This window comes from Manacus candei, unplaced genomic scaffold (genome assembly GCF_025592945.1).
Source record: "Manacus candei isolate 608988 ecotype Guabito, Panama unplaced genomic scaffold, ASM2559294v1 h1tg000050l, whole genome shotgun sequence".
Taxonomy (NCBI): Eukaryota; Metazoa; Chordata; class Aves; order Passeriformes; family Pipridae; genus Manacus; species Manacus candei.
The window spans coordinates 6,651,700-6,678,214 of NW_026138098.1; the positions used below are offsets into that span (position 1 = coordinate 6,651,700).

Below are 26,515 nucleotides of genomic sequence, written 5' to 3' on the forward strand. Positions count from 1 at the left end.
CAACAGAAAAATCAATTCCATCAAAGGAATTAGCTTTAATTCCAAAGCTGAAATTATGACCCAACTGAGGCACAGACTGAGGAACCACCAGTGAACATCTTCAAAGCACCACATCCCTGCAGCTACAGGAGATGAGGAGATCACATCCCACAGAGGTTCTTCCATCTTCACAAAGTCGTGGAATCATGGAATGGTTTGGGTTGGAAGGGACCTTAAAGCTCAGCCAGTTCCACCCACTGCCATGGGCAGGGACACCTTCCACTATTTCAGGACCTCGGGAATTATTTGCTACAGAACATCACTGGGAATTACTTGCTACAGAACAATCTGGAGGAACATAAAATATTCTAATCACTCCATCTAATTACAAAACAGAGTAAACTCTTTTAACAAAATTAGGTATGTGAAGTATAATTAAATAAAGTAATTAACACTCGAACAGGAAAGGTTTGATGAAGCAAAATGGGTTTAAACGGACTTATTTTCCTCTTAAGAGTGGTCAGAGATTGGAATATTCAAAGTTCAAGCTCCTTTTGGGGATTCAAGGCCATCTCCTCCCAACATCTCCTTTCCTGATGTCCCCTCCCTGTACCTACCATGCCCTGAGGTTTGGGGGTTCCCCCTTCAAAAGGCTCAGCAGCAGAAATCCCCTTTTCAGGGTGTCTTTTATACTCTCTTGGACATTGGCTTTGTTACCAGCACAAAATCCACTTCAAACTCAAAGCCAGTTAAGCTCAGACTTTGAGATGGGAAGGTGGAGTTTAGGAAAGCCCAACACCCCCTTTCTCTCCAGTATTAGGAAGGTAAAATCTTGAGGAAAAAGTACCACGTGAAATCCTTTGAAAAGCCTTGTTTTGCTGCCAGAATCCCAGCAAGGAGAAGACTTTCCTAGGAATGCTGTAGAACACGGATATTTTGAGGCTGCGGCTGGGAAGGAGCCAGAAAGCAGCTTAAATTTTCTCAGGATTTTGTGTAAACTTTTAAACTTCGAAGAGTGTATCAGGGATTACACTTTTTACACAGAAAAACTTGCCCCAGACTTCAGAATAAATAGCGCCTTTGTCTTGGAGCAGCACCAAAAATTCCATCTATTTTTGAAATGTTACAATAAATATTCTTCTGTTGACATAATTTACGTAGGAAGATGCAGAACTACCCTGGCAAACTCCATCTGGTTCAGCTCTTTGTAATGCCATCAAGTAATTCCTTGAGAAACAACAACATGAGGAGAAAATGGCAGGAGATGGTCATTAAATAATCAGATTAAAGCAGCACTAATGCCCTCCCTGTGTCTCAAGTGATGCCAAGCAGCTGGTGCTGACCCAGGGCTCATCTGGACATTTAAAAATCGCTCAGGGCAAAAGCCAAATCCCCCCTTATCTCCACATTTTTAAATCATAGCAAAGCAAAACAGTAAAATTCCCAAATTTCTTAGTTTTATGAGCAAATCTGACTCTTACACAGAAACACTTGAGGATCCTATTCCTTAGAACATCCCTAATACTTCCAAATATTGACTTATTAACCCCCAACTTAAACTGTGCCAACAGAAGTCTCAACCAGGGTTCATTTATGGCCCTTCTGTATTTTTATGCATAAATAACAAAATGCATTAATAAAGCAGGGCTGGCGTGGAGATAATTTACTGCTGAGCTGCTGAAGTTCTAATTATGCACCTTTAAAGCTGCTGATTACCAGGGATAAATTTTATAGGCTTTACTGCCTAACAACAGACACCTTGGGTTTTATTTTGTTACAGAAATGACATTATCTTTATAGAACACATACTGAGTTATCTTTAGAGAACACAGATTGCAGAGAGTTAGAGGGAGGGAGAAAAACTGCACACGCTGCTCATTATAAACCCTCCTTGTCCCTGTTCATCCCTGAGCATCCCATGTTCCCGCAGCTCAGCCTCAGCTGGAACATCTCCAGAACATCCTTTTCTAGGGATCTGGATAAGCATTGATGGTTTCCCACTGCCAGAGAGTGGGTTAGATGGGATATTGGGAAGGAATTCTGGGCTGGGATGGTGGTGAGGCCCTGGCACAGGTTGCCCACAGAAGCTGTGGCTGCCCCATCCCTGGAAGTGTCCAAGGCCAGGTTGGACAGGGCTTGGAGAAACCTGGGATAGTAGAAGGTGTCCCTGTTCATGGCAGGGGTGGGACTGGATGACCTGTATGTTCTCTTCCCACCCAAACCAGTCTGTAATTCCATGATTCTATCATTTTGGATGGCCAGTAAGTGAACTTGGCTTCAGTCTGCTGGAATCACTGGAATTTGTGGTGATGAACACTAAAAAAAGCAAAGCCCTTTCCAGGACAAGCCTTCCAGGTGATGTACAAGACACATCATTTGCTCTTTGGGATGGGGCATGGCCACAGTCCCCATGATCTGCTGAGCCACTGCTCTGTGCTGGAAGAGCTGCTGCCCCTGGTTATCCGTGGGTCTGTCTCCAGGAATTTCTTTGGGAAGGGCTTCAGTTCTGCATGGCAGTGTTTGGCACCGGGAGAAAAGGCACAGAAAGTGTCCCAAACCAACATGGTCATGGACTCCCTCTCACCAATTCTCCACTTGGCTGCTGAGCCATAGTCATGAAATGACTCCTGCATCACCCTGGCTGATGCCCTGGTTGAGAGATGGGATGTCAGGAATGGAGCAGTTCCTTACCCCCCTCTCCAGCAGCATGTCTCGGAAGTGGGTGATTCGCTCCTCCAGGGGAGGGGTGATCTGGGGGGCAGATGTCTCCTCATTCCTCTCCTCCACTCCAGCCCTCTCCAGGCCAGCAGCTTGGGAATCTTCTGTTCTTTAACAAGGTAAGATAGAAAAGAGTTCAGCAATTGTGAGCCTGGGAGGGGATTTTAATCCTCCCCAGAACATCCTTGAGGATCTAGGAGCCGCCGGGAGCGGACGCTGATGGATGAGAAGTTCCCCCAGCCTGCAGCTGGTTATTAAACCCTGGGCTTTGGGGGACCTGTGAGGGACCTCTGGCAGCTCCTTATGAGGAAGGATGGTCCATCAGGGACATCAGAGGGACTCAGCAGCCAAACAATACATGATAATTCCAGCTACAGCAAAGTGACAGCTTTAAATAAACCTTGCCAAGGAGTACAGACTTTGAAGGACCAAAAAGACTCATCTTGGTTTATTCTTTTTTCCCCTCTATTTTTGTGGCCTGGAACTTGACAGGTAATGTTCATCTTTTATTTTATGTTCCTGTGCACCCCAGGAGCTCATTCCTAAGGGAAGTAATTCAGGAACACCCCGAGTTCACAAACCCTGCCAGAGGGTCTGTGTTTATACTGGTAGCCTTTTCCAAGATTGCATCTGATTGGAATAAATAGGTGTTCCTGAGAAATCACATCCCACACATTGTCTGAGTGCCTTTGCCCACAATATTCCTGGATAAAGCAGGTGGGCAGCACCACGGGGCTCTCTGTCGGGAGGGACAGTTCATCATGGAATCACAGAATCATTACAGTTGGAAAAGACCTCCAGGATCTTCAGGTTTCAACTGTAAAGTCACAGCACCCTGAGAGTGATGCTCCCCTCAGGTGCAGCCCAACATAACCAGTGTCATCACTGGAGCTGAGCTGCTTCACACAGGATAAATACCCCCTCCTGGAGCATCCAGCCCTGGGATCCCCAAAGGACCCCCAAGGATGTGAAGCTGCTGGGGCAAGTCTAGAGGAGACCACAGAGATGCTCCAAGGGCTGGAGCCCCTCTGCTCTGGAGACAGGATGGGAGAGTTGGGGGTGTTCACCTGGAGAACAGAAGGCTCCAAGGAGACCTTAGAGCCCCTTCCAGTGCATAAAGGGGCTCCAGGAGAGCTGGAGAGGGACCTGGGACAAGGGATGGAGGGACAGGACAAAGGGGAATGGCTTCCCAATGCCAGAGGGTGGGGTTAGATGGGATACTGGGAAGGAATTCTTGGCTGTGAGGGTGGTGAGGCCCTGGCACAGGTTGCCCAGAGAAGCTGTGGCTGCCCTGTCTCTGGAAGTGTCCAAGGCCAGGCTGGACAGGGCTTGGAGCAACCTGGGCTAGTGGAAGGTGTCCCTGCCCATGGCAGGGAGTGGGACTGGATGGGCTTTAAGGTCCCTTCCAACCCAAACTGTTCTATGACTCTATGATTAAGTTCAGTACAAATTCAGGTTCTTTCTGGAAAGACCAGGAATCTTTAAAGGATCACAAGGTTCAAGTGAGGGTAATTCAAGGAAGGTGATCTGATTTTTAGCCTCCTACTAAACATGACTGCATTTTCTATTGATACAACTTTCACCACTACAGGATATTACTCAGTTTGAAATTTCAACAAGAGACCAATTTGGTTTACTTCCAATCAGAGGAATTTGATCATTGTGTAACTTGAGCTCTGGCCCATTATCCTCCTGCAAACAATTGCATTCCACTTGACATTCATCCCAAAACGGTGCAGCATCACCAGTGAGCTGAGAGGGACCACACTGGTGCCCTTCACAGAATGACAATGAGTGTGATATCAAAGTAGCAAATTTCATTTGGTGACATCACCCATGAAAGGCCCAATCCAATTTCTACTACACACAAAGAACTGTGTCCAGCCAAAACTGAGGGAAGTACATCCCGTTGCTCCCCCAGCCAAACACCAGGAAGGCTCCTCTGTCCTTCAGCCTTCACACAAGTGAAAATGATGCTGTGAATCACACTGATTTTTTTTCTCATGCCAAAAAAAGACAATAAAAAATTTAATTTAGCAAACATACAACAATCTGCACATCACACTCCATGACTGCCTGCTCAGAAGGACACAGGCCATGGATCTTGGAAGCCTGAATGTCTCAAAATTGTTTCTTCAATTGTTATTTCATGAGAATTTGAAGCACAAATGGTAATAAAGGTCAATAACAGCAACACCGCAGGCTACTTCTGAGCCTGGAAACCTAAGACCAGGGGAAAAAACTGCTTCACTTCAGCAGAGACAAAGATTTTATCCAGTGTCTTTGAAATAACTTGAAATATCCTTGCAGTCTTTTGTTTAACCATTTTAAAGGAAAAGCTACTCAGACAAAAATGGATGGTGTCCATGGGAAACAGAGGTTACAGAGAGACCTGGAGTCTGATGAGGACTGGATACCCACAGAATGACTCCTATAATTTAGTGGTGCAGTTATCCACACAGAAAAACTGTGTTTTCTTTGCCCTCCTTCGCACCAAACATTCCCTTCCCACCATTACATACAGACAAGCAAACTTTAGAACTTACTTATTTCTCTTAGTTTTGATGCTGAGATCATCGTTTTCATCCCCTGGGCAAGAACTAACACACTTGTCTGCTAAAAAGAGAGAAATCATTACTAGATTGGAACCAGAGAAATGGGAACACAAATTCCTCCAATTGAGCTTTCACTCCTTGTCTTTGCTGCTCAGAGTGTTTAAAAATATACTACGTATTTTATCAGATCCTCAGAATTGCTTCATCCAAAGGAAAGGGACAGAAATAAACTGACCATTTTCATTCATTCAGCAAAATCACTCATTTTTCATTCATGACATTATTGGTTTCAATCTTGTTATTGTTTCACCTGATCCTCCCTCCTCCCTTCCCTTAAAAATGCAGCTGCAAAGACATTCCTGCAAAATGATTTCCGTGCTGGCAGCCTGAGGGATTCACTAGAGGGAACTCCCCCAGAACCTCCCCCTTTAGCCCATTTTTCTTTCAAATATGAGCAAATACACCCCCGTTTTCCCAGGAATACAAGCACCAGTGTGGCAAGGCTGTGGAGAAACCAACAACCTCCACACTCCTCATGTTGGGAATAACTCCCAAGGCAACATCACTCCCCTGGATTGACCTGGACACACGTCCTTGAAGGACCCAGAGGTTGGAATTTCAGTTGTAAAACACGTTTACTTCTGAAATATTTTCTTGTCATCCACATAAGCTGCAGTTTTCATCCAAATTCCACTGGACAGAACACCAGGAGCCACAACCACCCAGTGCTTGGTTTGTGCTGTGACTCTTCCATCCCAAACACATTGGTTGAGAAATGTAAATATCAAACTGCAAGGGGTTCCCTTGAGAATATCAGAACCACCAATTTCAGCCCTTTTGGATTAGCCTGGTAATGAACTTGTCTTGCTCTTTAGGAAACTATGAAAAAATAAATTAAAGGTAAATATAAAATCGAACTGAGGTTATGGAGAGAAAAGGTTTGAATAAATGAAATGGTAAGATCTGAGCTCACTGAAACCCAACAGAACTCCAAGACTTCTGCTGGAAAATGGGCCCAGTCTCTGTACCAGTGAAGGGAACAGAAATTTGGTCATTTATTTCTAGTTTCAATTTAAGAATCTTGCTCTTAGCTCCCTTTGGTTCCCTATTTGAAGGAAATTACATGTTTATTTGTGTTCTTTCAGCAAATGTTACTTTCTATTTAAATTCAGTGCTCAAAGGAACAATAAAAAGCAAAGAGCAGCTGTGACTTTGTGGCACGGAAAGATCGGGAGCAGGGACCCCATGAGGAGGAAAAACATGGCAGGTGCAAAAGGACAGTCTACTTAAAACCCTAAAGGATAATAAGGAGAAAGGGATGGAATTCCAAAATAAGGAGAGATTGATCTCAACAGTCCTGACAATAAATTAGCATTATGACAACATAAATAAATGGAATAATGTTTTAAATAAACGTAAAATTATTAGGTCATAAATTACCCCTTCTCAGTAAATTCTTTTTTGAGAGAAGAATTAAAACCCAATTAAGAATATGAAGAAATAGGAAAACCAACCTGTGAACTCAGAAGGTGGAATGTAACACAACAGAGATATTATAGAGCTATTAATTAGGAGTTGGACATCCTGCAAAGGCAGCAGTAGTGTTAATTTAACTCTGAGGGTAAGAATATGAAATGAGACTATTTGTTGGTGCTTTCCAGGAGAGTTGGGTGACTGGGCAAGCACAACTCTGTTCCTACCAAATTTAGGGATGTGAGTCAGTGGTGGCCTTGGCAGTGCTGGGGGAATGGTTGGTCTCATTGGTCTCAGAGGGCTTTTACAACCTCAGTAATTCTGTGATTCTATGAAAGAAAAGGAAAATCCCCCCCCCGCACTTGGCACCTGCCATGGGAGCCCTTCCAGAGGCGGCTCAAGGACAGATGTTGTGGGAAGGTCAGACACTCTGAACCCTGATGGGATGTTCTTTTAGTAAAACAAGTGGGGAGAGTCCAACCAAGGCAGCAGAGCCTTTCACATTCCACATTTCCACAGGACAAGAAAAACCCTCTGGTGATGATAAATTATGTGAATTTCTTCAGCTACTTCAAGAAGAACTCAAGTTCTAAATCATTTTATGACAAGATCTCTCACAGCTCTCTTAAAAGGAGGTATCATTTTAAAGTTTTGCCATGAAAAATCTGTGAACCGGGTAATAAAACCCAATCTTAGCTACCACAGAGCCTTCAAGTAAAGGAACTCTGACACAAAACATCCCAGCTTCAGAGTTTGATTCCGTCTGACCCTTCCTATCACACCTCAGGTTCCCCCAGAGAGCAAGGACAGACCAAACCCTCTTCACTTTGCCACATGAGTGACTGCCAGGGGCACAGCGCTGTGGGCAAATGGGACACAATTCCAGCCAGTGCATCACTGATACCTCAGTGCAATGGAAAACTCAGGAAAACATGACAAATGGTGTCTGTGCTCTCACTCAGAAATCCACTGAATCACATCATGCTCCTGGACCTCTGTGAGTTACAAACCCACGGCGTAGGGAAGAGGCAACCAAGCACAAAATGGAGTAATTGATGTAAAGCTTCGAGGAAGAACATCTCTTGACAGGGATCTTTCCACAGAATCACAAAGCAGAGCACTGCCCCAGTCTGTTGGTCTTTTGAGCTTAGTGCTGATTAATTAAATCACTCAGCTAATCCCAGCCTTGTCAGGAATTCTGGTTCATTTTCCAACCCAAAGAGGAAACAGCATTTACCAGATCCTTGTTGATCCATTGCTCCCATGCAAAACTCTGATTTGCAGTTTTGGAATTGTCTGTCAGCCCAGGAGCTCCCCTGTGATAGGAACAGGCTTCAGATTTTTGTCTGAATGTGAAAGGGTCCAAAATATTTGTGGGAATTGAGTAAATGGAACCATCACTGGTGGATTCTACCAACTATATTCAAGGCCAGGTTAGACAGGGCTTGGAGCAACCTGATCTAGTGGAGGGTGTCCCTGCCCCTGGTAGGGGGTGGGACTGGATGAGCTTTAAGGTCCCTTCCAACCCAGGCCATCCTGTGATTCCATGATTCTATAATGTCCATTTTCTTCCAATCAGCTGAAAAAACTTCCTCAGCCTGAACATCCGGACAAACCATAGGAGGAGTTAAGGCAGAGGAGGAGATAAAAACAGATCCATTTGCTCTGGGACACAGGAGGAGCTGCCCCTCCTCTCCAATCCCGCGGGATGGCCTGATGGGCACCATTAGTGAAGGGCCACGTCCATCAATCTCCTGAGAACAAACACTTGGGGGAGGTGGAGGAACTGATAAATGAGTGTGGTGGGGGGAAACAGTTTTCCCCCTGAAGTTATAAAATGATAAATCCCCAGGGGGTGGTGACTCTTGAAGTTCTGATCCAATGAGCGCTTTTGCAAAATATAAACATATCACAAGCAGAATGAAGAGAAGGTAGTTGTAGTTGTTGTTGGGAAGAAGTAGCCACGTTGTAGAGCCACAGGCAAGGGGCTCGGAGCCCTTGGGGCCTCTGGGCCCCCCCCCAGTCCCCGGCAGGGGGGCTACAGAGACTTGGAACAGTGTAAGAATGGGCTAAGTATCTGTAGCTAAGAGCTGGGGGATGTTTCTTCACTGTGAGCAGCAGCAGCAGCAACAGCTCTGACCGAAGAAACGGTGGCAGAGAGCCAGAAGAGATAAGACCAAGCAACGACAGGCATGCAGCAACACAGAGAGAACTCCTGGAAGGAGAGAGAGAGAGAGAGAGAGAGAGCCAGCAGCAGAGAGAGAATTAGGCTCTACAGAGACAGAGTTGGGGTAAGAAACTGAACCAGAAACCCTCAAACTCCTTGGAGACCCCTCCCAGAGAGAGGAGGATGATGAACTCTTACTTGAAAGAGTCTTGAAGTGCTACAGCACTGCAGAAAGGAGCTGAACAGCTCCGAGAAGGAATGCAGAGAGGGTGACCTTGGCCCCCCCACTGCTTGGGACAGAGCACAGAGCTCTGCAAAGGGGACTTGAATCCCCTGAAGATACAGACTGTCACGAAGACCCCCGTGCTTCGTGGTATGACCATGGTGAAGCGACCATTGTCTGGGTGAATGCAGCCCACGGAAGAGAAGACCCTCGCCTGTAGATGAGTGGCCGAGGGGCTTGGATACCCCCTCGTGTGCACTGGCAGAGATCCAGCTACAGCTGCTGCAGAAGAGATGCCTGCTGCCTTAGGAACACTGCTGCTCTGAAAGCGAAAAGGATCTTTCCTTCTTCCCTCCTGGACTTTTATTTGGAGGGGAGAAGAGATCTGATCCATTGTAAATACTATTCTGTCATGGTAGAGATAGGTGAGATTGTATATAATGTTTTGTAGTATTTATTTGTACAGTCATTGTAATATATTCCCTTTCCCCCATTTTGAGTCTCGTGTGATGTCTGGAAAACCCATCTCATATTGGGTTGAGATGTGGGAGGGGGCTTGGACTAGGGAATTGGGTTTTGGAACTCTCAAACCATGACAATGAGTAATTTTTCATTTATACCCAAATTACAAATGCACTTGATCTTTCAGCAGAGATAACCCAGAGCACCCCATGAACAACTTCACTTGACAACTTGTTTTCCATGCCTTTGATTTGAAGATTCTAATTAAAACTCAGCAGCAGCCACTCAGCTCAATAAATTTGGGAACCATTGCTGGGAACGCACAGCTCATTTGTGTTATTTGTTTACTCCAGATTATAAACTAAGAGAAGTGGGAACAAATAATCCCTTTCACCTCAGCAGCCAATATATACTAATTATAACCTGCCTTGCTCAAACACCAAGTAAGGCCCAATTATATCAAGGAATATTAAGACAATTAGCAACAATGAAAGTCATGGCCATAAAAAAACTGGTGCATGAGTCAAGTCTTCGTGGGACATAGAGATAATAAATAAAAAGGATGGAACACACAGCAAAAAACAGAGTTTTGAAGTGGGATGTACCAACCATGACTTCAGACCCTCCTGTTAATTAATTACAGACCATGAATTATGATATAGACCATGAACAATGACCTCAGTTTTGTCTCTGGTCATCATTCCCCCTTGTCAGGAATTAACTGAGCTGTAATAAAAAGCATATGCTATCTTTTTCTCCTGAAGAACGAATTTTAGCTGTAATTCCAAAGGGTATCTGCTGAAGTTCTTCAAGTCATATACAAAACATACATAAATATATATACAGGCATCTGTGGATTGAAATTGATATTGAAAAATGTAATTATAGCCTTTGTTGATAAGGACACACCAACAGCAAACAGCCTCTGTGGTTGTTTTCCTGCTCATACTGCTGACACAAATCCTGGTTATCACTCCTTTTTATCCCCTGCAGACACAGGGGTTAATTGGGAGCTGTGCCCCTGGTTCAAAGCCAACACCCAGCCCCGCTGGGTTGAGGGGATGAGGCAGGTCCCCTTATCAGACTGGCAGTGCCATCCTCCTTTAGTAATAAAAACTACACTTTAAAACAATAACTAAAGTCTCACTTTTCCCCCCCTCCATCTTTCTAGACCTCACCACTAAAGAACAAGCAGCAACTGAAGGATAATGACTATTTTTCCCCACAAAAAACAGAACATTCAGGAATTCCAAGCAGCTAATCAAGACCAAGAGCATTTCCAGTGACTGCCATGACTCAGTGCCTCCCCCATGAGGGCAGGTCTTATGGACCCTGCACCCAGCAAAGCCAATGTGAAGCCTCAGTACATAAAAGGAGCACTGGCATGGGAAGGAACTGTTCCCAGGAACAGGGAGTCCATTAAACTGGTGAAACATAATCTTTGGAGAGAAATGTGGTGGAACAAGCTATAGAGCCACTATAGAAACAGCAAGCAGAGGCTGGCACACTGGGCTGCTCCTGGACTGGCACCAGTATGACAACACCTGGACTGAGCAAATAAGGTATGGAGAGCAGAAAAGAAGCTGGAGCATGGGATGGGAAAGTCCAGCTGGGAAAACCCTCCCTTCAGGAATCCAGGGTGATCAGAAGGTGCCTGGCAGAGCCATGGTTAGATGGAAGCACCCACCTTTCCACCAAACCTTTTAGCACTCAGAGATTTACTCCTGGGATTTTCCCCCCTCTACAACTCGGTTGGATAATCATTAGCTCTGGAGTATCTGCCTTGTGCAGCAGCTGAGTGATGTGTTGGTAATGGTCTCCTAATGTACATCTTGGAACTCAGGACAATAAAACATACAGACAGAGTCTTCTGAGACGTATTTTATACCTCAAAGATTCATCTCATGTAAGGAGCCACCTGCTCCTTCCCTGCCAGTAATGAGAACAGCTCAGCATTCCAGTGAAAACAAGGATTCTGCAACAAACAGCAATTTTCCTGCAATACTTCACGTGGAATCTCCAAAGGAAACCCGCTCTAACTATGGCTACCAAACCTCCACCAAGCATGTTCAGCGCCCAGGCTTCCCTGGACACTGGAGTTTAGAGGCCAATAACCTGGAATGAGTTACCTGGAGCAGCCTCCAGCTTGCGCTTGTGCGGGGGGTCCTCGAGCAGCCGGTTGATGTCCCCGCGGTGCCGCAGGTCCAGCGGCTTCTCCCACACCGAGAGCTGCATGGAGGGGTTGAAGAAGAACACCCTGTCATCTCCAGTCCACACCACACACCTGTGCCAGGAGATAAACCGGGTTTAGACCAGGTCAGACACATCCACCAGCAAAACATTCCCCCCAGCTGGGTATTGCATCTGCATTGCCATGCCTGGTGACACGCACTGGGACTGCCCTCTGCCCATCTGCTGTGCCCAGTGACACCTCCTGGGACTGCCCTCTGCCCATGCCCTGCCAGCCCACCCCAATGCCAACTCTCTCCTTGCCAACACAGTATCACAGAAATGGTTGAAAAATGCCCCTCCTCAGAAGCAGTAAGGGGAAATCCTATCGCAGAAGGGAGAAAGAGCCAAGCACAGAGCTCACTGTGTGCTCACAGCATGAGCAGCCACAGGAAAAGAGATTTCCTGATCCAAAGCCATGGCTGAGAGCAGCCAGTGGCAGGAACCTCAGCCATGGGACAGGGGAGCCATAACCTTGATGCCACAGGCCAGGGCTCTGCTTGCTGCTGGCAGGTGGCCATGGGAGCCTTTTTCTCTGTGCTGGTGCGAGGAGGTGTAATCACAGCACTCCTGGGCCATCCCCATAGCATCCCAAAGGCATTCCTGGGACATCCCCAAGGCATCCTCAATGTCATCCCAGCCAGCTCCCACCTGCTCTGGACAGGTCCCCCCAACTGGACAGGTCGCCACCACCACTCCAGCACTGCCCCAAAGCTTTAGGTTGATTTTTTAGGGTTGTTTCAGATCTGACAGACGTGACCAAGTGCAGTCTCATGGCTTGGCCAGGTAAGAGATGCATGGCAGCAGAGCAGCTCTTTGTCCTGACAGTCATTTGGAATCAGCCAAGACAATACGAAAATAAGTATTGCACTATCCTTAATAGACATTCAAAATCCGGGAGCTGTACTTCCCTAAATTTATATGTAAATAAACAAACAGAATTTCCATCTCAAGCCAGCAGTTTCTGAATCACAATGAGAACTAACAAACACTGACACACACACACACACACTGACAGGAGGAAAATGCTGGTGTCTCTGAAGCATAAATATCTGGAAGGAACAAATCCTATAATTAGAAGCTCTGCTGCTTAATTGTTATTAAAAGCAGGGAATAAAGCTGGTTAAAAAATAGTCTGGTCTGGGTAAAAGAGTCCAAATTGGAAAAGTGCTCCACCACTGCAGAGTATTAAAATAATCTGACACACACCCTGTGCACCACAGGTAAGACATCCCACCAAAGTGATTGCACAAACCCAGTTGTGGCTTCAATCAGAAAGACAGCCCATGGGAGTTTTGTCTTTCCCACTAACACATGTCTGGGAAGGGAATGGCACTGAGGAACAGCCTCTATCAGTCTGACCCCCCCTGCTCACCATGGTGATCCTGGCACAGGGGTGGAGGCCACGGGTTTGTTGCCGTTGGCTGTGCTGTCACCCTCAGCCACCAGTTTAAAGGAATGACCCTGGAAAGGCAGACAGAGATGAGTTAACAAATAAAGCACGGGCTTTATTTGTACTGTTATTGCTGTACAAATCACCCCTTTAACCTGGAGTGGATTCCCCTTAGGGCCATTATCCCATGAGTGGCTTTATGAACAAACAGCTGCCTCGGGAATAGCCCAGATAAACAGGAATGATAAAAATGTCACCCCACTTCCAGCAGTATAAGTGAAAAAGCAGCCAATGCACTTCTGTCCATGCCAATGACTCCCTTGGGAGAGCAGGGATTACTCTGTGTATGGCACTAACAAGGAAGGAATGAGCCCAGGGAGCAGCAGGTGCCTCGAAGGGCCCAGCTCCTCAAGGCCATCATACTGGTCCTGATTCCTGACTTCCAAAAGGCAAAAAACAGGGGGTGAAGGGGACCCAGCTGCACTCTCTCCCCCATAAAATGGCACAAAAATATTTGGAGCTGCAAGAGTGAGTCCAGAGGAGGCCACAGAGATGCTCCAAGGGCTGGAGCCCCTCTGCTCTGGAGACAGGATGGGAGAGTTGGGGGTGTTCACCTGGAGAACAGAAGGCTCCAGGGAGACCTTAGAGCCCCCTCCAGTGAGACCTTAGAGCCCCCTCCAGTGCATAAAGGGGCTCCAGGAGAGCTGGAGAGGGACTTGGGACAAGGGATGGAGGGACGGGACAAGGGGGAATGCCTTCCCACTGCCAGACAGCAGAGGTATATGGGATATCGGGAAGGAATTCTTGGCCATGAGAGTAGTGAGGCCCTGGCACAGGTTCCCAGAGAAGCTGTGGCTGCCCCATCCCTGGAAGTGTCCTAGGCCAGGTTGGATGGGGCTTGGAGCAACCTGGTATAGTGGAAGGCATCTCCTCTGCCCACGGCAGGGGGTGGAACAAGATGACCTTTAAGGTCCCTTCCAACACAAACCATTCTGGGATTTCATGGGGAGCAAGCCAGCTGCAAAGGTCCCTTCCCTAACACTCTGACACTCAGTGACAGAGCTCCTACAAAACACCAAGGTAAATTAAGTCTATGGCTCTTTAAAATCAGCTGCAGGAAATGACTGTGTGTCACCAGCACAGCCCCACACCCTGACTCCAATTTGTGCAGTTCGATGGTTTAAAGAGGTTTTTAAGAAGCTCCAGCACAGACCTTGTTGCCATCGCTGTCCACAGGGACACTCTTCCTGTCCGTGTGCAGGATCAGAGTTGGGGGGCAGGAGGATCTGCTCGATTCTTTGCCATGATCTGTGGGGAGAAAGCATTTTTTTTAACGTCAAATAAACTTGCAAGAAACCAAAACTAGTAAACAGAAACCAAACCACCCCCTACAGCTCTGAGCCCCCTCTCTCCACCTCTTCCTTCTCACTTGGCTCTTTATTCACTCACATACCTTCCAAATATCACCTTTTAATGGGAATCATTCACAAGACCTTAGAAGGAGGTTTTTATTGCATTGAGCTTTGTGTCCTGTTCTCCCTGAACCCACAATCTTTTCTCATGGGATATCCTGAGAGACACAGCTTAGTGGGGGGCTTGGTGATGTTTGATTAACAGTTGGACTCAATCTCAGAGGGTTTTTCCAACAGAAATAATTCCCTGATTCTATGATCCTCTTCTCTGTGGGGACCACAGCCCCCCTGGGAACAGTAGCCCTCTCCCCCCTGGGGTTTGGGGCTGGCCACCCCCTCTCCTCCCAGCCCAGAGATCCTGCTGTGATCTTCCTGTGCTCTGGGATAACCTCCATAGGAGCCACCACCAAGTGCTGGGTTGCATTTCCACTGGAAGCAGTACAAGAACACTTTCCTCTCCTTTCCAGACTCCTGTCTCCATCCTGAAATCCTAAACACCTGAAGTTTCTGCTGCTACAAAATGTCTCCAGAACAGAGAGGCCTTAAGGGACCCCAGGGAAAGGCAAAAAGGCAGCAGGTGTGAGACACAGACCAAATCATCAGAAAAAAGGGAGTTTTTGCAGTAAAACATATTAAGAAATACGTAATTTTCTTAATTGTGGAGGGCTTTTTTTCTTCTCGTCCTCTTAAAAACATATGTAACTCTGCTTCACTTGGAATATTTCAGAATAATAAAAAATTAAATCCATGTCATTTTGCTCAGAAGATGACTTACTCAGTTTTTATGGGTAGAGAAAGAGAACATTTACAAACCAGATCAATTAATTTCCACATTAAAGGAGCCAGGAGTAGGGAGCAGCTAATACATATCAAAGAGGGCTCTAAATTCATCTTCCTTCCCTCAGTATCTGGTAATCAGGAATCAAAGCTTTACCAGGGACGCTGGTCTTTGAACACAGTGAAGTCACACCCAGTCAATGTCCACCTCTGCCTTCTCCTGCCTGGCCTCTGGAAAGGGGAAGGACATCCCAGGAGTGTGCTCAGAAAGTTCTGGGACACTGGAGGGATAACACGGGGACCTGTCCAACCTGGCCTTGGACACTTCCAGGGATGGGGCAGCCACAGCTTCTCTAGGCAACCTGTGCCAGGGCCTCACCATCCTCACAGGAAATATATGAGTGTCAATTGGGAGATTTAAGCAAACTAAAATAGGAGAGAAACCCTAAACACACTCCAGGAGCTCTCGTTTGATGCACAGGAAGGTACAACACAGTGTAACTGCTTTTGTCTCTGCTTCCCCTGCCCTGCTCATTAGTAAATGAAGCTGAGGATGAAGCCCAGAGCAGGGAGGGGCTGGTATGGGCAGCTCTCCCACACCAACAGCCACTCTCAGTCCTCTTTGAACCTCACACCTTCCTGGAGGAGACACTGCAAACGCCCGAGGCAATCTCTTGTTCAATCTCTTCTTCAATCTCTTTTTCCATCTCTTTTTTGCAGCTCTGAAAAGCTACCTCACAGCATCCCCAGAGCCCCAGGGACAGACTTGGGTGCTGCAGCTTTTGCTGAACATGTGGGTGAGCTTCTGCAGCAGGCAGCTCCTTAGGCATTCACGTGGGAAACACAACATTTGGGACAGTCAGCACATAGAAAAAAAGATGTGAATAAAAAAAAAAAAAAGGAAAATAAAATAAAGGAAAGTCCTGACAGTCCCTGTGCACTGCAGGAGTCATTTAGTTTTATGTCTACAGTTGAACACTGAATGTTTTTCCTAAGTATAATGTAAAGAGAAAGATAATCCGAGCTTGTGACTCCCTTCTCAAGCTCAGGAATCCCCAGTGAGCTCAGGACAGGAGCACCAACCCCATGGGCTGAGCCCCCAAACAGCACAGAGGTGGGGGAGGGTGGTCTACTGCCCCACAAACCCTCTGTGCTTCCCATGGAGGACACCAAGCAGGTCCCTGTTAGGACTTTTTCCATCATTATAGATCTCCCCTCCTCTGCTCACACGGGGAAAGAACATCCAGCACAGCCTGTGTTCACCCTCCACTGCCAGCTTGGGAATGTCTTTGCTCAGCTTTACTCATTTCTCATTAAATAGTCTTTTTTTCCTCTCCCTTTTTACTTAAGTGCATAAACTAAATTGCTGCCTGACAATTCAGGCACCACAACATCTTTCCAACCCTCTTTTTGCCCCTAAACCCAGCGGTGTGATCATCATCCCTTTGCTGTGCTGCTGCCCAAGGATGCGCTGCAGACAGAGGATGAAATACCTGATCAAAGAGGCTTCTCCTGCTCCACGGCAGGTACAGAGACATGAATAATTCACAGTGTGAAAAGGAAAGGTGAAGTAGCAAAACTACCTTGGGTAAATCACAGAGGATGTCGGTGTGTGATCATAAACAGCTGATTAAAAGCAGAATTAGAGAGAGGGGGGGAAGAGGGAAGGTTGATTCATGGCACGAGGAGCTGTGGACAAGACATAATAAAAATTCGTTTTGCAAAGGTATGTAGAGGCCAAACCACCATTAATCTCAAAAGAAGTTTAAAGTTCTGATTCCAAATGCTTCTGAGAACTGGATTTACTCAAGTGCACACATGTGAATACTCCAGGTGTTATCATCCCCCAGTATCTCCACAGGTTGGTTCTGTCTCTCCTCATAACCCTATCGCTCTGTTTTTTGAGACTGGCCTAAAACCCTCCCTGACTGTTTCCCAACTCCTCCTCTGCTGGTTCTCACTCAATCCCAGTGTGGGATTTCAGTGCTGGCTACACCAGCCAGGTCCATGCCCTGCTCCCAATGGCACTTCACCCCATCACCACAGTTTCAGAGATAGATCCCACTCCAGCTCCTGCCTGCACATGGTATTTTCCACTGTCACTGGTGTCTGTTTGCTGCTCTCACCAGTTTTGCTGTGCCCTCCAAGCACTCCTTTCCCCTCTTAGAACAAATCTACTTGACCTGAGCTTTTCTCCATCCTCCAGCAATCACTTCTCACCCTCCCCTTTATTGTTCTGGAGATTTGTAATGGGAACAGTACAATAACAAGGACAAATTCTTTGTTGGTGCAGAGTTCAAGGACAAACTCATCGCATGGTTGCATTTTCCAGGCACAGAGCCAGCACTGCCCAAGAGGTGCTATTTGTCACTGCCCTGAAAATCATAAAATCACAGAGTGGTTTGGGTTGGGAGGGACCTCAAAACCCATCCAGTCCCACCCCCTTCCATGGGCAGGGACACCTTCCACTAGCCCAGGTTGCTCCAAGCCCTGCCCAACCTGGCCTTGGACACTTCCAGGGATGGGGAGTTACAACCTCTTTGGACAACAAAGTCTAATCTTTAGGGCTGAAGGATCAGATAAATTACTCCTGAACTGATCCCTAGAGTAATTCCTGATAAACGCTCGTTTTTTTCCATGGAACAGGGCTGGGAAGGTGCACTCACAGCCCTGCGGTGCCATAAAGGTAGCAAGGGTGGCTGGATCCCCCTCTGTGGCTGTGTGGCCCCAGCTCAGGCAGAGGAATCACCTCTTCAACCCCATTGCAGCATCTCCCCTGCAGTAACAGAGCTCCTGCCTTCACACCGCAGCACTGCGAGAACAATGTCCTGTTGTTAGAGATGATGTTCCCAATTTCCTGGCAAAATCTGATGGTGATTTGAGTGTACACAAATCTGAACAAAGCCATGAGACTTCCTCTAGCCTTTGGAAACAGCACTGCCCCTTCTCTCACAACACACACACGTTTAAATGGCAATAAATAAACCTGGTTTATCACAAGGTACAGCACAGAGAGCCCTCAGAGGGTTTGGCCAACAAGGCCTTGTGGAGCAATTACCCCAAAGACAAACACATTGTCACTGAAGGGCTGTGAAAACCACCAGTGAAGGACAGGGAAAGTCCAAGATGTGTCAGAGATCTGCCTTTTATGTCATCAAATTCAAAGCTACAGCCAACTGCTGGAGTGAGAAAACAGGACTCAAAACACACCGAGTACACCCCTAATTAACTAAAGCAAATGTCATTAAACTGGAGGAGACTCATTGAGAGTGCCCATCCCTGTGTAGCACAGGAAGCTCAGGCTGGTTGGGAGGACACAAATCCACAACTTGTGCTTCAGCCATCATTCCAGGACACGGAAACACAACCCACCTGTCAGTGCCTGGTCCATGAGGTTGGTGGCCATGAACGTCACAGCCGGTGCGGACACCGCGGTGACACGGGTGACTTGAGTTGGCATCAAGGGACCCACGTGGGCATCCAGCCTGGAGCCAGAACCTGTGTGCAAACCATAAGGAAACCCATTTTTAACCTGTAAAAAAAATATGCCTTTAAAAAACTCAGCTTGTTTCCCAACTGTATTTCACAGAACATTTCTTTCAGCACTCGAGGCCATGGGCTGGTGGTGAACATGGTGGTGCTGCACTGAGGGTTGGACATGGAGACCTTAGAGAGCTTTTCCAACTTGAATGACTATTATTAATCTCCTGCTAAACACTTCCCCCTACAGCCACTGGCATGGTTAAAACAAGAAGGTTTGTCTTTAGCTCAGTTCCTGCTCTAGCCTGCCCACTAATTCTCAGACAATAAGCGTTGCCAGAGATTTGAAATTAATGAAAGAAAACATAGCCCTCAAAATGAGAATTTACATGGATAGATTAATGCCTTCAGAGCAGATTACAGCGAGACCAGTTTTCTTATTTTAAAGAACACACCTCTGGTTTCTACTGTTACTCTTCACAAACTCTTTGTGTCCCACTCTATCCATGGGAAATGATTTTGCAAATAATTTAAAACTGCAGCTTTATCCAGGGAACCACAGTCTGCTCAGACAGGGCCCAAAGCAGAAAATCACTAATGTGCACATGTACATTATTCGTGGTAAATCAGTAACCCAGGTTTGCTGCTAATTAAACCAGGCTACTCAGTCCTGGAGAATTCATGGCTGTTGCCAAATTTAAGGTCAAACCTGGAGTATTAATTTCCCATTATTATGCACAAAACCATTTTTCAGAAACTGAGAATCCCATGCAAGGCCCACACAACATCCTCTCCTCTCAGCTGTAAGTTCAGGTGTCCCATTAGAAGTTCCATGTTCTATTTACAAGCCACCATTTCCAAACTGACCTGTCAGTACAGACATACCTTTACTTTAATTTAAACTCTGGGAAGAATGTGTTTCCCAAACACAATCCAAGCTGCTAGATTTACTGACCCTTCATTTCACTAACTGTTCATGGGCTATCAAACAGTTCCCATCCCAACTTCTCTGAATTTAGGAATAATATGGATAATTTCTGAAACCTCCACGCATAAAAACTCGCTAACACACTTTAAACCCCTTCTATGATTTGTGTTTCTACAATCCCAGGTGCCAAAGCACAGCATTAAACATAACTCTCACTGACACAAAACTATGGAATCCTAGAATGGTTTGTGTTGAAGGGGACCTTAGAGAGTTTCAAGCCCCTGCCATGGGTAGGGACACCTCCTACTATCCCAGGTTGCTCCAAGCCCCGTCCAACCTGGCCTTGGACACTTCCAGGGATGCTTCCACAGCTTCTCTGGGCAACCTGTGCCAGGGCCTCACCACCCTCCCAGGGGAGACCTGCAGGACTTCCTTGGGATATGAGGAGATGAACTACCAGCTACAGGATAAACATCAGGAAATGAAACATTTCATTATTTCCCTTCTTTTTTTCCCCAACATTAAGTCAGGATAAAGAAATCCCTGCAAGACACAATCGACAGCACAATAAAGAAATTCCCCTGCATGGTGCTGTGATAAATGGAATCCAGACTTGCTGGGAAGAAAGAACGATAAATAAAGCATTTAGGGAAGAGGAGCAGGTCAGTGAGATGTTTGTTGTGCTCCCTACAGCACCACAGCGTGACTGGAGGCACTTGTACCTCGGCCACCTCTAACAAGAACTGAACCATTTTCCAGCTCGAGCCCATGTTCAGACCTCAGGCAATGACAGTTCCTTAGTTCTGCTTCTGTCAAAGCCCCTGGCAAAACCATTACCTTTTATGAGCTCTCTGGATATCAAGGAACACGGAGGAACCAGCAATTCCAACTCTGGAGTCGAAGGTGTCTCTAATTACATGGCACAACAGCAGATTCCCAACAGCCCCTCAGCAGGACACACATGTGAGCACATGGAAATTCTGGTTTCCACATCCTTGGAGACCATTTACATCTGTACCTTAGGTGTACACTCCTACACAATTAATTCCAGGAATAATATTTTATAAAGCAAGAGGGTTTGGGGTTTCTTCAGTTTTTCAAATTAATTTTAATGACAACAAAAAGGAGACTTTAATCCTGTTGATTTCAGAAGTATCAGAGGTAGATTAAAATGGAATTTCACCACCTTGTGCTAGTGGGGTTTGTGCACATGAATCACCTGTTATCTACAAAAATATCCTTGGAAAAGGTTATGCAGCTGTGGCTGCCCCATCCCTGGAAGTGTCCAAGGCCAGATTGGATGGGGCTTGGAGCAACCTGGGATAGCGGAAGGTGTCCCTGGCCATGGCAGGGGGTGGCACTGAATGAGCTTTAAGGTCCCTTTCAGCCCAAACCAGTCTGGGATTCTATGAATTCTCTACACCCAAAACTGGAATAATTTTCATAACATGCATAATTATCTCTCTGTAATTCCACACACACATTTGAGCTGAGCTCTGCTCATTCTCCTACCACGGTTTATGCTGCCTGTTGAAATGTGACTTGCCATTATATAATTTCAGCTGCTTCTTTATGTTGATTTATTACCAAATCCAAACACAATATCAGTGCATCTTTTGATGTGATGGAAGCAATTATCCCACAGCTTCCACCCATATCACAGTCAAGTATATACATCCATATACATATATATACTTATTTCATATGCATTTCATACATGCAGATCGAGTTCAACTGCTTATTTTAATTATAAGTGCTGCTCACCAAATAAGCTGGAATGATTTAAGGCAATCTTAACCTTTAAGGAATAAATATTTATGTTTTATAGCTCTTTGAGCTCATAAAGAGCAGCCTTTGCAATAGATGGATTTGGAATACAAATAAACTCTGGATTGAGTTGAATGTCACAATGCAATATCAGCTTCTAGTCTGAACTGAACATAACCTGGGCTGGAATTACACCCCAGTATGAAGCCACACTCTGAGCATTTTACGATTAAATTTAGGCAAATTTTACTCTAACACAATCCTGTGGAGTGGGAGGGAGGATAAAAGTGCTCTTCCCTGTGAAGTTTTGGATTATTGCAGAGTCAGGGAGGCCTGACGAGCAAACCAAGTGTTCAGAGAACATCTGCCCCTTTTTGAGATTATTTCAGCACGTTTTCCTGCATTTTACAAACACAGAGCAATCCACATCTCCTTACACTGCAAGGACACCACAAGGACAAGGGAGGACAAAGGCACAGGAATGGAAGGTTCAGAAAGCTGAAGATCCTCTTGCAAGTGAAACAGTGCCCTGATTTGCACCCCTGATGAGAGAGTGTTCATTGGTGTGTGGGATGATGGAATGCAGAGGGGAGAGTGGGGGTGCTGGAGGCTCTGTGGCTGGATTGGGACCCTCAACCCTCCTGCAGAGGGTTCAGGGTCTCCACAGGCTCCCCCTCAGCTGCTGGTCCCCACGGCCACAATGTCCAACCCCACCTCAGCCACAGATGGGCATCAGCAGGGCTGGAGCAGAAGGATCCCACCGGGCACAGCTCCATCCCCAGAGCTGCTCCCCCAGCTCAGCAAATACTTCCCCATGGAGAGTGGGGGACCCAGCCAAGGGGCTGCCCAGGCACCTGCAGCCCCGGGGAATGTTCCCTCTTGTCCTGTCCCTTGTTCTCTGAGAGAAGAGCCTGACCTCCACCTACAACTTCATTTCCAGTAGTTCTAGAGAGTGACATGGTCACCCCTGAGGCTCCTCCAGGCAACAGCCTCTGGTTGCTCCCAGCAAGTCCCACCAAACCACAGCACAGCCATGAGGTTCCACACAGGCACCAGCCACCCATTCAGGGGTGGATCAGGATTCAGCACCAGTGATGGCCCAGCCTGAGCCGCCATCCTGAGCCACCATCCTGCTCAGTAAGAAAAATGCCAAGGTTTTAATTTAAAAGACTGACTGTTTTTCACATACCCAATTTCACCCTTGTTCCATTCACATTTTCTCCCCTTTATGACATACTTTATATTTCCCTGCAGTTGCACATTTGATTAGATGAGATATTGGGAAGAAATCCTTCCCTGTGAGGGTGGTGAGGCCCTGGCACAGGTTGCCCAGAGAAAATAGGGCTGCCCCATCCCTGGAAGTGTCCAAGGCCAGGTTGGACAGGGCTTGGAGCAACCTGGGCTAGTGGAAGGTGTCCCTGGCCATGGCAAGGGGGTAGAATGAGATGAGCTTTAAGGTCCCTTCAATCCCAAACCATTCTGGAATTCTGTGACCCTATTTTAACACCACTGAATTACAAAACTGCGTTAAAGAAAAGCATTCCAGTGTGAAGGAATCTCACCCAAATGCCTGGAACAGAAATTTGAGGAACAGATGAGTGAAGCCATGAAGTAATTAATTCCTGAGCAGCAGGTAATGAGCATGTCTGGGTTGCAGGGCAGGCACTCACCAGCCTCATCCCATACCTGGAAGAAGATGCTCTGCTATGTAGGAACAGCCATCACAACACGGAGACAGGGAAAGGTGGGAGGAGAAGGGGTGACCAGAGACAGGGAAAGGTGAGAGGAAAGGGGGTTCCAGCCCATGGCAGCACCTCCATCACCGCTCACTCCAGTGTCTGACCTGTTCTCCAAACCCCCCTCACTGTTGCTGACACTAAGCTCAAGGCACTAAATCCTCTGAGAGGGATCTGATGCCAGGCACTCCCCCAGCCCATGTGAGAAATGCCTGTAATCCCCAGCTCTGCATGGGGAGCTCCAGCAGGCAACGCTGGGAATGAAAATCCAGTGTGTGATACTGCAGGGAAACCACATCTCACTTTAAAAGTCATGGCCAGCATTTCACATTTAGCTCTGGTGCCTCTCTAATGCCTCCTGGGGGACTTGGACTTGAACTGAGACAAAGAAACAAGTAGAGTTTAAACATCTTGGAAGGGAAGGGCATAACCTTAAGAATTCTGTGACCAGGATGAAGCAGGTCGGGCAAAAGCATCAGCACGAAGCTTCTGCCCAATACAAACCAAGCCCAGCAGAGAAATCCAGCCTTCCTGCTGCTGAGGGTGGGCCTGGGCAGAAGAGACCGGGATGCAAGATGGTTTGGCAAGAAGGAATCAGAACAAATCCATGTCTGGTCCAACTTTTTCACTACTGGAACGTTGCTCTGAAGGAATTTGCCCATTCCCAGCCCCAAGGGTGCTCAGCCAGGTGAGTGACATCAGCATCATGGATGGGATCATGGAATCATTAAGGCTGGAAAAGACCTTAAAGATCATGAACTCCAACTGTCAACCAGCACCACCACCATGTTCACCACTAACCCATGTCCCCAGCTGCGACATCCACACAACTTTTAAATCCCTCCAGAGATGGAGACTCCACCACTACCCTGGGCAGACAGTTCCAATGCTTCACAACCCTTCCCATGAAAAAAATTACCTAATATCTAATCTAACCCTCCACTGATGTGGACACTTGTTACCCTGGCCCCTCTTTTCCTGTCTTGGTGCAATCAAACTACTCTCAGCCACAGGGAGGATGAGTTTGTAAAATTCCTGGGATATAAACACAGAGTTTAATTGAAAAGAGGAGAGAAATGAAATTAGTAATTTCAGCCTCTGTGTCTAATAGCCAGTACCAGTCAGACACAGAAATGCACCAATTTATTTCTATTATTGCTGCTATCATTTCCTGACCCCAGAAGTTACTGGAGATCAGGGCTCAGGGACTTGCTTCATTTAGAAGCACCATCCGTCCTGATGAGGTAATTTGGGGCAATTCTGCCTCTCTGCAAAGGACAGGAGAGGTCTCTTTGCTTGAAAAAAGGAAGAATTGAGCAGTAATACTAAAAAATTGACTTTTTACCAACCATGTAGCCTTCTCTAACCCCATTCAACCCCTCAGCTCTGCTCTTCCCTTCTCCTCAAGGACATACCCTGCTCTTCCTCAAGGCAATTTTTGATGGGTAAACACAAGGTTGCCTAGAACATACCTTTGAGGAATTTTCTCTCCTTCCTCTGTTTCTTTGAAGGGCCCAGACACATTCATTAAAAAGATTCAGCATTTTCTGAATCTGATTATCTCCCTCAGATCCCAAACGTGTGGTGTGTTCTGAGCAGCCGCTGCCCTCACAGCTCTGCTGAAGTGCTGCTGGGTGAGGCCTCATGAGAGACACCTTCAGCACAGATGCTGGAACACTCAGCAAAGCCTGCCCTGTCCTCATTCCTACCCCAAATTTCCCCAGGAGAAAGCCACCGTGTCCCCTGGGTGCGGTGGAGCTCCCCTATGCTCCCCTCCCCTTCAGCACCGGGGAAAGTCTCCACACGCTGCAATACTTTCTGGTGCTCCAGGAACCACAGCTGCCCCAAAACTGCCAAAAGCTGGAGGAAACCGGTGAGAATGGCAATCCCTGTTTATCATTTTCCCTGGAATGCACCATGAAGGTGGTTACAAAGGGCAATGGTGATTCATGGAACACAGCTCTGCCCTATTGAGTCCTCCTCACTGGGAAGCTGCCAACAGCCCCTCGACTCGAGCTGGAAACCAGAAACTGAAGCAAATTTGACAACTAGATGCAAACAGGATTTTTTTGCTTGCTTGAAGAGAAGGAGACACCATACACAAACAGAACTTACACCAGAAAATCATGGAATCCCAGACTGGTTTGGGTTGGAAGGGACTTTAAAACTCATCCAGTCCCACACCCTGCCATGGGCAGGGACACCTTCCACTAGACCAGATTGCTCCAAGCCCCATCCAACCTTTGAATTTTGGCAGCATCACTGGTTTTGGCAGAATTACCTCAACTGCTTTGCAGTTCTTCATCCAGCTTTCCTGTGGTTTATTTTTGTTTGAGTTTTCCTATTTTGAAATCAGAAAAAAAAAATATGGAAATTGCTACTGAAGATCTATTTTCCTGCTGTACTGGGAAGTAACACAAATAATACATTCAGTCATCCCAGATGGAGCCCAGAAGAATGACAATGAGCTGGAAGGTGAAGGGTGACTCCAGAATGAATGGGTGTTTTTGAAGAGGAAGAGCTCCCAGCCGGGATGGTCCAGCCTGGCACAGACACCAGGGAATCCAGGGCATCACAGCCACTGCAAGAAGCATGAGCTGCTTATGGATTTTGGCATGGAAATGCTTTATTTTTTAGTTTAAATTGATAATGCAGAAGCTTAATCACCTCATTGTATTCCATCCAATTAATATATTGCCCTAGAAGGATGTCAGGAAATTAGGGTAGAAATTTCTCTCTTTGGTTAAATGAAAAATAGAGGCATGAGACCCAAAACTACAGAGGGACAGAGACACACACACACACTCACAGATATGTAACTGTACAGCAGAAAGGCAATACTGAGAACTATCTTTTCTATAGGAAACTTCCCCAGCCCTGGATGTGTCCAAGGCCAGGTTGGACAGGGCTTGGAGCACCTGATCTGATGGAAGGTGTTCCTGCCCATGGCAGGGGGTGGAACAAGATGATCTTTAAGGTCCCTTTCAACCCAAACCAGACTAGGATTCCACGATTCAAAGACTGAACAAATCAATACCTCCATTCCCACGAAGAGCAGGGCAGGGAGGAAGTAGGAGGGCTGTGAGTGCTCACACTGAAAGCAGAGCCCCACCTTTGCTCAGGGACTCAGTGCTCAACATCCATGAGGAAGGAAAGGGTGCTGGACGTCAAAAAAAGCTTCACTTGAAGTTTGCACTTCTTTAAATACCTGGAGGC

The 26,515-nt window shown here is 46.6% G+C and overlaps 1 protein-coding gene across 1 annotated transcript in view; it reads right to left on the bottom strand.

Moving 5' to 3' along the window:
- Positions 1-26,515, bottom strand: part of TCERG1L (transcription elongation regulator 1 like) — a 60,652-nt gene that overhangs the window by 5,484 nt on the left and 28,653 nt on the right. Inside the window, exons 5-10 of the mRNA XM_051801162.1 lie at positions 18,761-18,886; positions 14,413-14,507; positions 13,182-13,270; positions 11,707-11,861; positions 5,244-5,313; positions 2,671-2,806 (exon numbers count right to left, since the gene is read on the bottom strand). Of these exons, the coding sequence (XP_051657122.1) occupies positions 2,671-2,806; positions 5,244-5,313; positions 11,707-11,861; positions 13,182-13,270; positions 14,413-14,507; positions 18,761-18,886 (671 nt within the window). The remainder of the gene's footprint in view (positions 1-2,670; positions 2,807-5,243; positions 5,314-11,706; positions 11,862-13,181; positions 13,271-14,412; positions 14,508-18,760; positions 18,887-26,515) is intronic.